Raw genomic sequence first — 13,648 nt, forward strand, 5'->3', positions numbered from 1 at the left:
GTACAGAGATTCGTTTCGTGCAGGACAGAGTTTTATTTGTGGATTCACAAAGACGTTGTTGTCCGAAACAAAAGAAGGCTAGGCTATATGCTTGTCATTGCCTGGTGACATGAATATGTTTGATTTTTATTTTATGTGTTAAGGCTTACTCACACCTGATAGACGCAGTGTATCACATTTGCTACTAGACTAAGCTATTATGGAACGCAACTGGCTTACATCGATTTTTCTTTCAAATTTAGTCAGGGGTGGATGTCAGGTAAGAAAAATACTTGCAAAGTTTGTTTTAGCAGTTCTTATTTTGTGGCACACAAGATGGCTTTATAAATCAAATTCTTATCCACAAATGCATTACCTGTTTCTCGCAATAACGGGACAAACAAGAAAAGTGTCAAAACCAGCGTTATGGAAGTGGCTTTGTGCAACAAAGTCAGTATACAAATTTATGTTAATTCATATTACAGAGAAAAACTGAAAATGTTGAAGCTTGTTACAGGGTCCTGGTGTAACACAAAAAAATTCAATGTGCAGTCACAAAGTACGTCTGTTACAAAGATTCTCTGTGATCTACTGATATGTTTTACAGAAAACCCATCATAGAAAAACATAATTTTTAATTGTGTACATTTTTAGCTCTGAGCTCACACCAATTAAATGCCGTGAACGAGGCTGTTTTTTCCATCTTCTCTATTTGTGTGCAGTTATCAGAGCATGTAGTTGATGGTATTTTTTCTCACACGGCCTTTCCGTATTTAGCTCCTAGTTTTAATAGAATCCTGTGAACTTCTGTCAAACATAGAGCACCATTTGAAACTGTTCGTTTTACCCTTGGTGCCTTTGTCCACGAAGGACCTGTCTAAATAGTTACTTTAACTACATGTATTCCACCTTGGCTTCAACAATACATATATCTGTAAAGTTAAAAGATAATGGAGCAATTAACTCTCAATGTAATTTTTAATAAGGGGTAAGTTCGGCGTCGTTTTGCATAAGATGACTATCAGTGTTTGTGCTATCTGTTACAAGTGAGATATTGAAATGCCCAGAGGGGAATGGCGGTTCAGTCCCACTTGAATATTTTCTGTTGGATTCTAAGAATGAAATGTAGAGTCTCATAAGAAAGGATACTTTCTTTCTTGATGTGTTTTGTATACATGAATTACATCAATGTGTTTCTATACGCATGCGCATAATGGTTTGTTAGCAGACGATGTTTTTCGCTGTAGTGTTGGTAATGCAAGGTACAAAAACTTACAAATTACCAACACTTAAAAGAAAATCATAACTTAACTATATAAAGGTTAAGAACAGACTTTATATCTTCAAGGAATGTTTTTGGTAAGTTTTTAAGCTCGTTGTGATGATGAAAAATATTCCATGCCCACTCTTTCTCCTCCCATTTTTCTCCAAGAGAGAGCAAAATACTCGCAATTATTAAATTAGGGCACATGTTCTTGGCGTGTTCTTTTGGCAGTTTCATTTGAAAGTAAGTTGAATTTCAACGAACATCCGGGGTAGCAACGAGGCACAGGTTCAATGTGTTCATACAGCAGCGATTCCTGGTTTCGGTTATCACAAATCCTAAACCTCTGTAACTGTTCGATGGCTGAATGTTTTTTTGTGTGATAGATGTTTAAGTATACCAATCAGCGACACCAGAAACTTAGCTTCTTAAAGTTCTACATGTATATAGGCTAGGGGATCAAGTTTAGGGAAATGCATTGTTGCAATCTTGAAAAAAGTCTCAGAGGAAATCGAAATGTTAAAAAGAAATGTTTAAAGGGCACCTCCAAGGAAAACGTGTTTTCTCTGATTTTATCTGTTCAAATAAATGTGGAAATATCGAAATCGAACGCAGTATCAGTTGTCTTTAGAGCTCAACTAATAACAAGCTAAAAACTGTTTTGTTTTGTTTTTGTTTGGGTTTTTATTTTGGTTCAAGCCAAGAGACGAATTCTGAATGTGGACTGTGTCATTCGGAGAAAACAGAGAGAACGAGGGGAACCCTCGCCGTGTATTCGTAGTGGATAAACCCTTGTGCATGCCAAACAAAGCACGTAGCCATTGTTTGTAGCACCTATACGTAATCGTCGTAATCAGTCCTCCGTTCAACGTGAACGCGTGACCTTCATTATGTTTGTTCTTGGTCCTGCCCGGTTTATTAACAGCAAGGATATTTCTTGCACGTGTTGCTGTGCGTTTAACCAGTCGCTGAGATAATTTTTTGTCCAGAAAACCGTCGGAATTCAATGCCCGGGCCCTGTACGAGCTGCCTAAACACGCGTATAGCCGGCTGAACATACAAGAACAGTAGCAGACACATTGCGTTGCCCCATCCCCTTGTGGAAAACATTGTATGTGCCCTAGGCCAGGCGTACATGTAGGCTTGTCCTGAAGATTTCTTGCGTTGTTACATGATCATCTGACGTAGTGTAGTTCGTGCATTGGAAGGGTCACAATTTTATTTGTAGTATTGTTGGCGATAAATCCGTATATGTTCATGTGCATGAAAAAATAACACGTATTTTGTATAGATTGGCCCCCTCAAAGCACTTTAGAAGGACCACAGTCGGGCACAAACGAGTATGACCCATCAGTGCATAAACTTCATTGTCTTACTTGTTTTGCTAACAATACTCCATTTCGTCGTTGAATCATTGAACCATTGAACATCAGTCTTGTGAATAATCGTAGTTAATTTCCTTCAGTGTATTGCAAATTCTTCGACTAACACAACATGCAGCACATTCACGCTCGGTGAATTGAGGATTTTACTGAGGTTTACCCAAGCCCGCCAACTTATCAGTCTATTTGTAACGTTCATAGTTTGATGGCAAATTTGCGCAAGACTTGTGCTACGTAGGCCTGTATGTGTACCTGTCACGAGCTTATATCATATACTTGCATCCGTACAAGGAGTTATTGTTGTGGTTCATGATCAGTTTGTCAGACTTGTCTCGATAAATCATTTCACTTGTCAATTTATATCCCTTTGTCCCCAATGTGGCACTGAAAAGCCTGTCACTGGCACATTTCTCCTTGTGCAGAAGCACTCGATCACCGGTTGAAGAGAGACACGTCGGTGGGGAGTGTTTATTTTGTCGGAAGCGACGCGACTGTACCGCGTGCATTTTATAGTCATTTGTGAACCGACGAAGTACAAGTCCAACCAAAGGTACATGTACTAGGAATAGTGCACCCGTCCTCTGTCCAGCTTCGGCCTCATAACTGTCCAAGTTTAATGAAAAATGTCGGCAGTTTTCATATACCGATGGGAGAACTTCAGCCATCGTGAACCCTGTGTACAGTGTCTCACACCCGCAGCTGCACCACTGAGTAGCGTATTAAATTGAGGTACATTTTGCATGGTGGTAAACTTAGGGCCCTCATTTTCTTGAAGGGGGCACTCAGTGAGTTTGGTCACAGTTACAATACTGAAGAAGACAGACTCCTTCCTTCTGTAATTTCTGAGCAGGGAGGGGTACTCGGGGGCCACAGTCCTCGAACGGGGGAGTTGGCTGCCCCTACCCCCCCCCGTTACGCCACTGAGCTGCACTCGACTTGAAATCCAATCCTATGAAAAATCTGTCAAGTTGTCAGCATGCTCGTCATCCCTCATCCTATCGCATCGCGTTCAGTCATTCTTCCATTCGTCTATGACAGAAACTGCAGGATTTTCACAATCGTGCTAAAATTGCTAGTCGCTCTTCTTCATTTTCTTGGATTTTTTAAAAACCTCACTGTAGGTTGAGTTATTGCAGTTCGATCTTCTTCATTTTCGTGGACTTTTTTTTATCTCACTGAAGGCTGAGTTAATTGCCTGGTGTTCGATTACGGCATTCATTGGTCATTTCCAATGGACTTGACGAGCCATAAAAAAGACAGAGTGGTTAATATAAAGGGGAGGACCTGGCCGTGTAATAATGAATCATGGAAGCCACGAGAGAGAGGTGTGAATTGTGAGACATATGGCAAGTCTCTCTTATTACTTGAACGTTACTGCCAAACCCAATTAACCAAACAGAGTTGCCAGTAAAGGCTGATTTCTTTTGATTTATTTGAATTTAAATTTGATGACATTTGGTCACAATCTTTGACTTAGTCCTGCTGAGCAACACACGTCACCCGCAAGACATCACATTTCCTCCACTGTCCACAACATTTGTGGGGGATATTGAGAAAAGATTTAGTGTACCCTTGGCTGCTTAGTAGTATTATATACATGTGTATTCACCACAGAATTTGGCTGGTTCCATTTTCACACTGAAAACCTTATAGTACTCGTCTTAGTGAGCATCCTTGGGAAGAAAAGAGACGGTATAAGATGCATGGGAAGAGCAGTAGACGACTTCAGTAGACGACGAAGACGACTTCACCCACTCAATCCAGAAAGGTTTGCCAACGATCAAACAGCTCACAGGCAGAAGCTTCCAGCCAAAGCCCTGGCCTGTCTCAGCAGACGCTATCACTCTAATACAACTGGAAGTGGAAAGACCGGAGCCTAGAGGCACGTGCTGATATGGTCTTGAGGGCTGTACAAAAAGCAGGGGAACAGTAACCTCTAAACCAGCTCCTGCAACCTCTCTTGCCCATGCACTCATGACCAAGGAACTATTTAACACAATTCTCAAAGCCCCAGGAATCGCCCACTTTCACAAAGAATTCCTACAGAGCACCGGCCCCAAACCACTGAGTAGGCTATGACCCTTTTGTCGGACTTCCTGGACAAGACGTCCATCCCATCTCTAGGGAGACAAACCAGAGTTACTGCGCCCCTGATGCCAAGGAAAGTCGGATTAAAATCTCGCCCCCTTCCCTCCTCAGCATGACGTACAAGATGATGGAGAAGGTTCCCCTGAACCGTAAAGATGCCATCTTTGAACATCACCTGTCACACCAGCAGGCCCATTTCGGTATAGTCAAGTACTGACCAGGTCACCCGTGTGGTGTAAATTATGACATTGAAGTGGCATTCCAGTGGAAGGAAAAGTTCGGTGCCAAATCTGACAGCTGCTTATGATGCGGTATAGCACTGAGGTCTCAATTTGAAGCTGCTTCTGACTCTCCCTGATGTGTAAATTGTCCGGTTCATAATTCTTTTTATTCAGAATTTTGTCTGGAGACCTCTGCTGGTAAAAAAAAGCTGAAAGATGAGCTTCTGTCATGGCCTACCACAGGGCTACCACTTGCCCCAATCTTCTTCTACATAAAGACGAAACTACCGGTAATGGGATCGCCCTAAATTCGAATTCCATCCGATAAGGGCTCAGGGAACTTCACATGATGGTTTGGAAGCCTACGGGCTTTATACAAGCTAGCGTGTCAAATCAGCATGTACAGTATACAGCAGCCGCTCGCTTGCTCAACAGGTAATAGCCCGGATGAGGCCTGCCAGATTTTTACCCTGCAGATGCTTGGATTGTTATCGATATGCTTGCATATATTATCAATCCTGACAAGCACTCACTTGAAGCTCTATGATCGCTTGACGGAGAACTTGAAGTAGACGCAAAACTGTGCTTGTGGTTTACGGCCAAGTGGCGTTGATTTTAACCCTACGCGGTTTGAGGGATAATTGCGCTGTTTCTGTTGGTTTGAAACACGTACACTCCAAAAGTGCCTCCAAAAGTAAGTCTATAAGATTCTAAAAGTTAAAGGCGAGGTTTCTTTTTGGTGCCATGGATTGTAATGGAAAGCTGTCACGAGTGAGACCTCAAGACTGATGTACAGTCAACAAACAGCTTTCATTAGGTACAATATAGCTGGCATGCTACGACGGGCAAGCAGGGATCTTCAGAAAGCAACCAAACAAAGAGGACGTGTACAGCCCGCAACGCACATCTTCAGCAATGAAATAATTTTGTGGAGGTCGGTGTAAATGATGTTCACGTACAATGACAGCATCAGAAGCAACTTTATGGGTAGCAATGTTTTAATTAAAAATTCCGTGAGGGTGGTTTGCTTTCCTCCCCCCCCCCACAAAAACCTAATCTGTTTGACGCACACGTTCTACTAACAAATCTACTGTGATAACTTGAAAAATCGAACATCTTCACATACCTAAAGACCAAACATTTACAGTCTGTTTGTAATCATCGTGAGTTAAACATACTTTCTGAGCTATTTTGTGCTGCTGTCGTCATTTCATTGCTGAAGCCCTTTGGTCACTGAATGTGTGGCTTTCAACCGCACACCCTCCCGAAAAATCTGGACGTCAACAGCGCAGCCACGGATCTTTTTAAAGCGTGCATTCCCCCTTGGATACAACTGCTAAGTAGACTTTGAAAATATTTCTAAGGACTAACGAAAGCCTTGTTGAACTATTTTGAACACTTTCAGACTCGACTTTGCGATAATTAGGTCGTTGATAGACTGGGACTTAGGCACGATTCGGACAGCAGTAAGCAGGTGCACGGGAGTATGGCCTCGGTGTATTGGGTATAACCCCCTGGTAGCATTCAGATCCATAATGGTAGCTGCTGCATCCACCGGGAGGCACTGATGCATCGCGGTTTGGTGTTGCAAAGTAAAACCAGCACTCAACGCATCGGTAGCCATGGTCGTAGGCCTCCTTGAGCTCAGCCAGGGTGCAGAGGTGGGCAGCCTGGTCGGAGCAACCGCTCATCTGAGCAGCGCGGTCTGTGAGATCATAGCCTTCCCTCGTTAGAAATGGGTGTCGATAGCTCAGCGGGAGAGAGCAGCACAGAGCAGGAGCTGTAACAGTCAGTAGCAGGTCGTGGAAGGTCACTCCTGTCTCCGTCAGAACGGCCAGGCTGTCCGGATCAGCGCACCACGAGCCATAGGGAGTAGTTGCCGGGTAGCCTTCCTTGTAAGCATGTTGTAGTTCCCACTGAAGGCAGAGGTGTTGGCCGGCGCTTTGACACTCAGATGAGGCCGATGCACGAGTCTGGTACCAATTGTCAGTCTGACTTAATGGAACTGAAAAAATGACGGGAACCAGCAAATGTTACCTTCAAATCAGTATGACATGTACATTAATTTTATCGGCCTATCTCAAAAAAACTAAGACAGACGCCTTTATGGGATCGTTTCAGCATTGTTTATGAATGTATTTGTTGTAGTCTGCAAAAATTCAGCCAAAATGGAGCAGTTAATATCGACGCGACCTTTTGCCATCAAAAGTGAATCACAGAGATCCCCGAGCTGTTCCTTTAGGTTTATTTTTCAAACCTGACATGAAAGTTTTCTATTCCTTTAACGATTCTGTAGAGAATTAGGTTTTTGTTACTCGGTGTTTTCCTTTGTCTGGTTTGGTTGTTGGTGGTTTGCTTGTCTACTACCATTCTTATTTCCCGTACAACATAGCATTTACTACACCCTCCTACCTTCCGCTCCCCATGTTGCCAGCATTTTATCAAATGTAGGCTGCAAACAGAAAGAAAGTGTTGCTGGTTATATTCACGTGTCATGGGAATGAAATGTGTGATTTACATAAATCATAAAAGTCTGGGGTATTTTCATTGTATATCTTTATAGCTGCTATTGGAAAATTGGAAAAAGTGATAATGGTTCCCCTTTTCTCTTTTTAACAGCTTTCTTACATGGCTTGGGCCATCCATGTTTTGGGTTCTATAACAATCTGTCACTGAGCGACAAACCAACCAGGGGTGGATGAGGAAAGGGGCGTGGCTGTGCCCCTTCAAACATGGCGACCCGTTTTCTGACAATTTCGCATTTGTTTTTCTCATGTTCCCTTTTCTCCGTCCTCCGTTCACGACACCTCTTCGACATGTCCATTCATATTTGCTTTCATAGAAGTGAGAGTCTTTCCAGCATTTAAAAAAAGAGCTAGTCTTGCAAATATAATCTGTGATTGCTATTTCCTACGCGGCTCAAGTTGCTTACAAAAATCCAACACGTAGGGTATCGATTGGCCCTTGATAAAGTCCTCGTGGAAACAGAGCTTATCTGACCCACTTCATTTTTTCGCAAGTTGTTCTATTAGTCGAATAAACTTTTTTTGAAATGGGGAATTTTCATTTCGGCTCTTTCTCACATTAAATATGTTTCAGCCTGAAAGCAGCAATCTTGAACTTCAAGGGCAAATCAAATGGCTCTTTTCCTTATGAAATAAATTAACATGACATAAGTATCACATTTCTGTTAAATTTCCGTTGATGTTTGGACCATGCTAAGTGACTCAGAAATAAAATTTGTATAAAAAGTAATGTTGATTATTATTCTTAAGAGGTAATAACTCAAGTTATCAGTTAATTTCTAGAATTTAATTCTTCGTTTCACCCTCCCATTAATCGCTGGCCTCAAATAATTCCAGAAGTCAATCCTATAAATTTATCTAGTGACGCTTGCAGCCGAACCAGCATTTGAGGTTGTCTGTGCTTGAATCAATCAGAGACTCTCCTTGTGTCCCCAAAGTCTCTCATTTATTTTTTGTCCAACCCTGACTCTTTTCCTTAAAATAGATTTCAATATTCACCTCCTCTGGTCCGCAGTAGAGTGTACCGGTCATGTTTGTCAGAGCCAGCGGAAATCGCAACGCTGTCGCCCCGTTCAACTCACACCGCCTCTCCCCCTCTGAGTAGTGAAAAGAGTGGCAGCAAGCCTCGATGAGACACACTCTGCTGCACAGGGCCCGCGAAGCTACCGTCAGGTTGCGGTATCCGTGGCCAAGGAGGACGCGGTTCGCAATGTAGTTCAAATCTCGGTTCAGAAGCCGAGGCCAGCATCCTGTCATAGGTTTATGTTCTTGGCAATATGGTCCTGCTACAGCTCCAGTCATTACCAGACTCGAAATCGGAATGAGAAAAAGCAGCATTTTTGTACTTTTGTTTCTGACAGGATTCGTTCTTGTTTCCAACGGTGGATTTTTTTGGAAGTGGCAGATGCTTATGATGTTCACACCAAGGACAATAAGTGACGTGGTATACGGGCGATGGAAATCACTGTATCCATATGATTTCCAGTTGATCGTTGTACAGCGATTACAGAAATAATGGAGCAATAATAAAGCAATCAAACTACTAAGATACCTCCCCTTTCCATTAATTGCTGTGGCAACCGTAGGTTACAGTAATGAAATAGGCCTTTTCATTTTCAGACTTGCGTTATTGATTTGGTGATATTTCACGATGGCGTTGGTCTGATTACCGTTAAACTCAGTTGGAGGTTTTTAATCAGTTACTTCCTCTCATACTTCTCATGCATATAATGCAATTTTGAAAAGAAATTATCATCAGTAGGCCTAATGCCGAGGGTTGTCATGGGTTGCACATATTGAGTGCTATGTCGCTGCTGGCCTGGTCTTAAAACGACTGTTTGGCTCACAAATTATCAGTGGTACGTGAGGTACAGCCATGGTCCGGGCGCGTTATCAGTGCTGGCGCAATAGGTGCGTGAATTCCCGTCATGTAACTGATGCATCGTTGATCAAGTGTCCAGGAATTATTTCTGCGATTCAACGGTTCACTTGAATGGTTCCCGCACTCGGTTTGGTCTAACAACAGCATAGCAAGAGATTGTGTCTGATTGCGCGCGCTCTGATCGTAAGATTATGTCGTCTTTGTTAATGGCTTTCCAGAAAACTGTGCCAAATTAGGATTTTTAAAATAATACATTAAAAGTCCATTTTAATATTATGCAGCACTGATTTTGTGGCCTGAGTCAAAAATGTAATGAAAAATCCGGCTTAAAATAACCTGAACATTATTTTATTTCCCACCTGAAAAAAGGTGACTGTGGCCAAAATTGATTTCTATTGGAAAAAAAATGGTTATGAAAAGTAGATTTCTATAAAGCGGAAGAGTGCCAAAATCGATTGCGTCCAAACATTTGGTATCCACTGGATAAAGAAATTCTGTAAAATAATTTCAATTTGAGCAAAAATTTCGCTCCAAACGGCTAATCGGAGCAAACCTAATCATCAACATCAGCCAATTATATCAGCTCGCCAGAGTACGTCTGATCCAAAACGAGTCATCATGACTTGCACTAAGGTGTCGACTGATTGACGTTTGTATGTCAAGGGCGTGACCTGGGCCAAGTGTGATCTTACCTGCCACTTGTCTGAAGAAACGAACGCCAGGATGGATGCAGGAGACCCAATGCAGAGTGATCAGGACAAGCTGTAGATATGTGCTTCAACGTCATCGACCACTTGCTAGACATGAGTACTATGGCATTGTCTCGCTTGGACGGGGGTGGTTGCAGCCTGTTACTAAGTCACTGACAGGCAATATAGCTGAATGGGATATAATCGAAGCCCAAGGATACCAACTGGTGAATTCTAGAAGCCCCCTTCCCTCTTCAGTGTATATTAGCTCATTTCCAAAGATACAGGCACCATCAAATGTGCGGTGGTACTGAAACAGCAGAAACCGCATGTGGGACCATCAAGGCACAACAAGTAGTCTAAATGAATCGGCTTCGCTGAAGTACACAGTCTCCATCTCATACAAGAGGCAAGGAATTATCCAACCCTTTTCTCTTTTCTTTATTCGCTAAAATATGGTCGAACCTCGATCTTACATAATTTTTGTCTCTTCAGACATTGCATTGAAAATGTCTACCAACGGTTCTGGATAAGTTTCCCCGCTCTGGTCACTACCAGCACTTCCAAGCTGTGGAGAAGTTAACCAACCTGGCTTACAGCTTCTCAGGAGATCGTTTGGACCATTAAGTGATAAACTGATCGCGTGAACAGCTTTCTCAAAAATGCTCTCAAATACTCCAAAAAAAACCCCCCATCCCCATGATAAGCAAAACCAATGTATCTATCCCGCTCTGACCCGATTTGGAGAAATTACAGAACTGAAAACAGAAATTAAAGTAATAATTCCTGTAAAAGTGCGAATTTAAATGAATGGCGCCCCCCGCCTTCCCTGTAACAAATATTAATTATTTTGAGATGACGTGAAAATGTAAAACCATTCTGACATTGTCGTTCTTAAATAGCTTCAAGTTGTACTGCAAATGTCGATTCGTTCTTTAAGCCCTTCAGTCTATGCGTGTGTGGTTTTCAACGTGTCATCTATCCCTCTTTGGAAAATCGTGGATCCATCACTTTGGATGCAGCTGCCATAGTCAGCTAAATAAATAACGATAATTTATCAGGACAAACGAAAGCATTTTGTTACTTTCGATTTCTTTTTCACTATTGTAGAATTTTTCAGACTAGACTTGAGCACTTATTGTTGATAGACTTGAACTTAGGCACGATTTGGGCAGCAGTAAGCTCGTGCATGGGACTTTGGTCTCGGTGTGTTGGGTACAACCCCCTTGTAGCAGTCGGGCCCTGAATGATAGCTGCTACATCTACCGGGCGGCACTGATGCATCGCGGTTTGGTGTTGCAAAGTAAAGCCAAGAACCGGATTGGTAGCCGTGATCGTAGGCCTCCTTGAGCTCAGCCAGGGTACAGAGATGGGCGGCCAGGTCGAGGCAACCGCTCATCTGACCAGCGCGGTCTGCGAGATCATAGTCCACCTTCGTGATGACTGGGTCTCGATAGCTCAACGGGAGATAGCAGCATAAGGCGGCGGCTGTGACGGTCAGCGGCAGATCGTTATAGGTCACTCCGGTCTCCGTCAGCACTGCTAGGCTGTCAGGATCGACGTACCACGAGCCAAGGAGATGTGTTGCCGGGTAGCCTTTCTTGTTGACGTATTGTAGTTCCCACTGAAAGCAGAGGTGTTGGCCGGCGCCTTGGCACTCAGATGAGGCCAATGAGTGAGTCCGGTACCGACAGTCAGTTTGGCTAAATGTTACTGAACAAAATGACAGGAACAAGCGAATCTTATTTTTTTGAAATTAGTATTATATGAAAGTTTTGTTTATAGTTTTTTCAATCCTTTTGAAACTAGGTATCTTCTCTGTTTTCAGCTCCTTGTTAATAAAAATCTTCCTCATTATGTTATTAAGTCAACAAAAACAGGACCGGAATGTCGACGTATTGTCATTAAAAGTGAATCAAAGAGATTCCCAAAGCAATTCCATACGGAATTATTTACAGACTTACAATATGCCATTCGTGAATGTCAAAATTTCAGTTAATATTAAAACCTTTATGTAGGATGCTTTGCCCCATACCGACGGTGGGCAAAACGCCTTATTTAAAAAGTCACATTCCACCCCCTCCCCCCAAAAATCGCATATAGTGAACATATTTATTTCAAAGGTATAGATCATTTTTTCTTTGTTTTGTGATTTGCCACAATTCTTCCCTGTCTATTTGTATATCGTATTATTTGCAGCACTTTCTCACCTTCTTGTCCCCATTTTGCAATAGCTTAGCAGATGTAACCTGAAACGGGGGAAACGTGATGATGGTGATTATAAAATGGAATATGGGCTAAAACGAGGTTTTATATGAATCATGCATTTTACAACGTGAAGGATAATTTAGGGTGGTGTTTTATTGTGTATTTTTCTTACATTGAAGTGATTTTTTTCGGGGATGTACAGTAATTGTCTAACATGGCTTGGCTTTGTAAACACTTGTTGCACCTGTCACTGAGCGGGCAACCAATCAGAAACGTTAGACTGAATCCAGGAAAATCTACAAAACAGCAGGACTTTTTGTGTACAAACCAATGTAACATTTAGGCTTCTTCCTGAGATGACATCACAGTTTTGCTTATGAATATGGAAATCTCAATAGCATAAAAGCCAAAAAGGCATTAAAACGCCCTTTGAAATAATGAAACAGAAGTTGAAAATAAGGTTAACTGAGGGAGAAAGGTGCATTTTAGAGGTTTGTAATCACAAAATCTATTGCAGCCACCCTTTAAAATGTGTTTGCTGGTTCGGGCGGCTAAAACACATCAACAACAAAAACCAAGAAAATTGTGGGAAGGTTCCTGGCTTTCCTCATTCGTAGACTTACGGAAGCTATAATAGAAGATGTAATTCCAGCTTCCATTCATTGCTATGGCAACTGTAGGTGAACGAATCGAATTCCGCTGCACCAATTTATCGTCAGGTAATTCTTGTTCAGACTCGTGTTTTTGATTTGGTGTCATTTCACAATCTACGGTGGCATGAAAAGTTCGAATTCGGCTACAGCTTTTTTAAAAAAATTAATCCGAAGTTTCCTTGGCTGGGCGTATTTACGACTATACGTAATGTATGAAGATCATCCAACACAAATGCTGTCAAGGGCGAATCATGAGCAGCCGTGGATCATGGGGTAGATGAGGTACCCCCCCCCCATTCATTGCTCTCTTTAATGGGTCTACGTCTATAGGTCGGAAGCCCCCCTAAAATGCAGAAACCATGTAGGGGTCTTATTTTGCGCGTACAATAAGGGAGAAAACAAAGAGACGAAATGGCTTTACCAACGGCGACAACTACATGTTGTAACCCCCCCACCGAATCCCATGTAATGAAATCCTGAGCTAGCCCGTTTGGTCATAAATTGTATGGAGAACGGTACATCAACATAAAATAATACAGTTGTGAACGGAAACAGACGACATGCAAACAACAATAGCGCTAATAGGTCATTGCACAAATTTGGGGTCCAAAATTGTGAAATGTTTGGTATCCTCGATACACCCAACATGTGATACATGACATGGGAATATTATTGAAATGGATTTCAAACTGTATTTGTTGGGCAAGTAATTTGAATTACTTAATCCCCCTTAGAATTAAAGAATGTGTTTGGAATT

At 42.1% G+C, this 13,648-nt stretch overlaps 2 protein-coding genes and 1 long non-coding RNA gene across 3 annotated transcripts in view; 1 reads left to right on the forward strand and 2 right to left on the reverse strand.

Moving 5' to 3' along the window:
* The window catches only part of LOC147798613 (uncharacterized), a 64,056-nt gene that overhangs the window by 46,607 nt on the left and 3,801 nt on the right, over window positions 1–13,648 (forward strand). The window lies entirely within an intron of this gene.
* Window positions 5,926–8,822, reverse strand: LOC147798614 (uncharacterized). The gene is made up of 3 exons (XM_087139397.1): window positions 8,459–8,822; window positions 7,347–7,386; window positions 5,926–6,939 (listed from the first exon to the last, which is right to left on the reverse strand). Exons 1-3 carry the CDS (start codon window positions 8,795–8,797, stop codon window positions 6,380–6,382), a joined length of 939 nt encoding a protein of 312 aa, XP_086995523.1. The 5' UTR covers window positions 8,798–8,822; the 3' UTR covers window positions 5,926–6,379.
* On the reverse strand, window positions 11,187–12,004 carry LOC147798615 (uncharacterized). Its single transcript, XM_087139213.1, has 2 exons — window positions 11,995–12,004; window positions 11,187–11,743 (listed from the first exon to the last, which is right to left on the reverse strand). The coding sequence occupies exons 1-2, from the start codon at window positions 12,002–12,004 to the stop codon at window positions 11,187–11,189; spliced, it is 567 nt and encodes a 188-aa protein (XP_086995339.1).

Source organism: Acanthaster planci, linkage group LG07 (assembly GCF_054643075.1).
Source record: "Acanthaster planci isolate LZ-2023a linkage group LG07, COTS_SCS, whole genome shotgun sequence".
In the NCBI taxonomy this organism is placed as follows: Eukaryota; Metazoa; Echinodermata; class Asteroidea; order Valvatida; family Acanthasteridae; genus Acanthaster; species Acanthaster planci.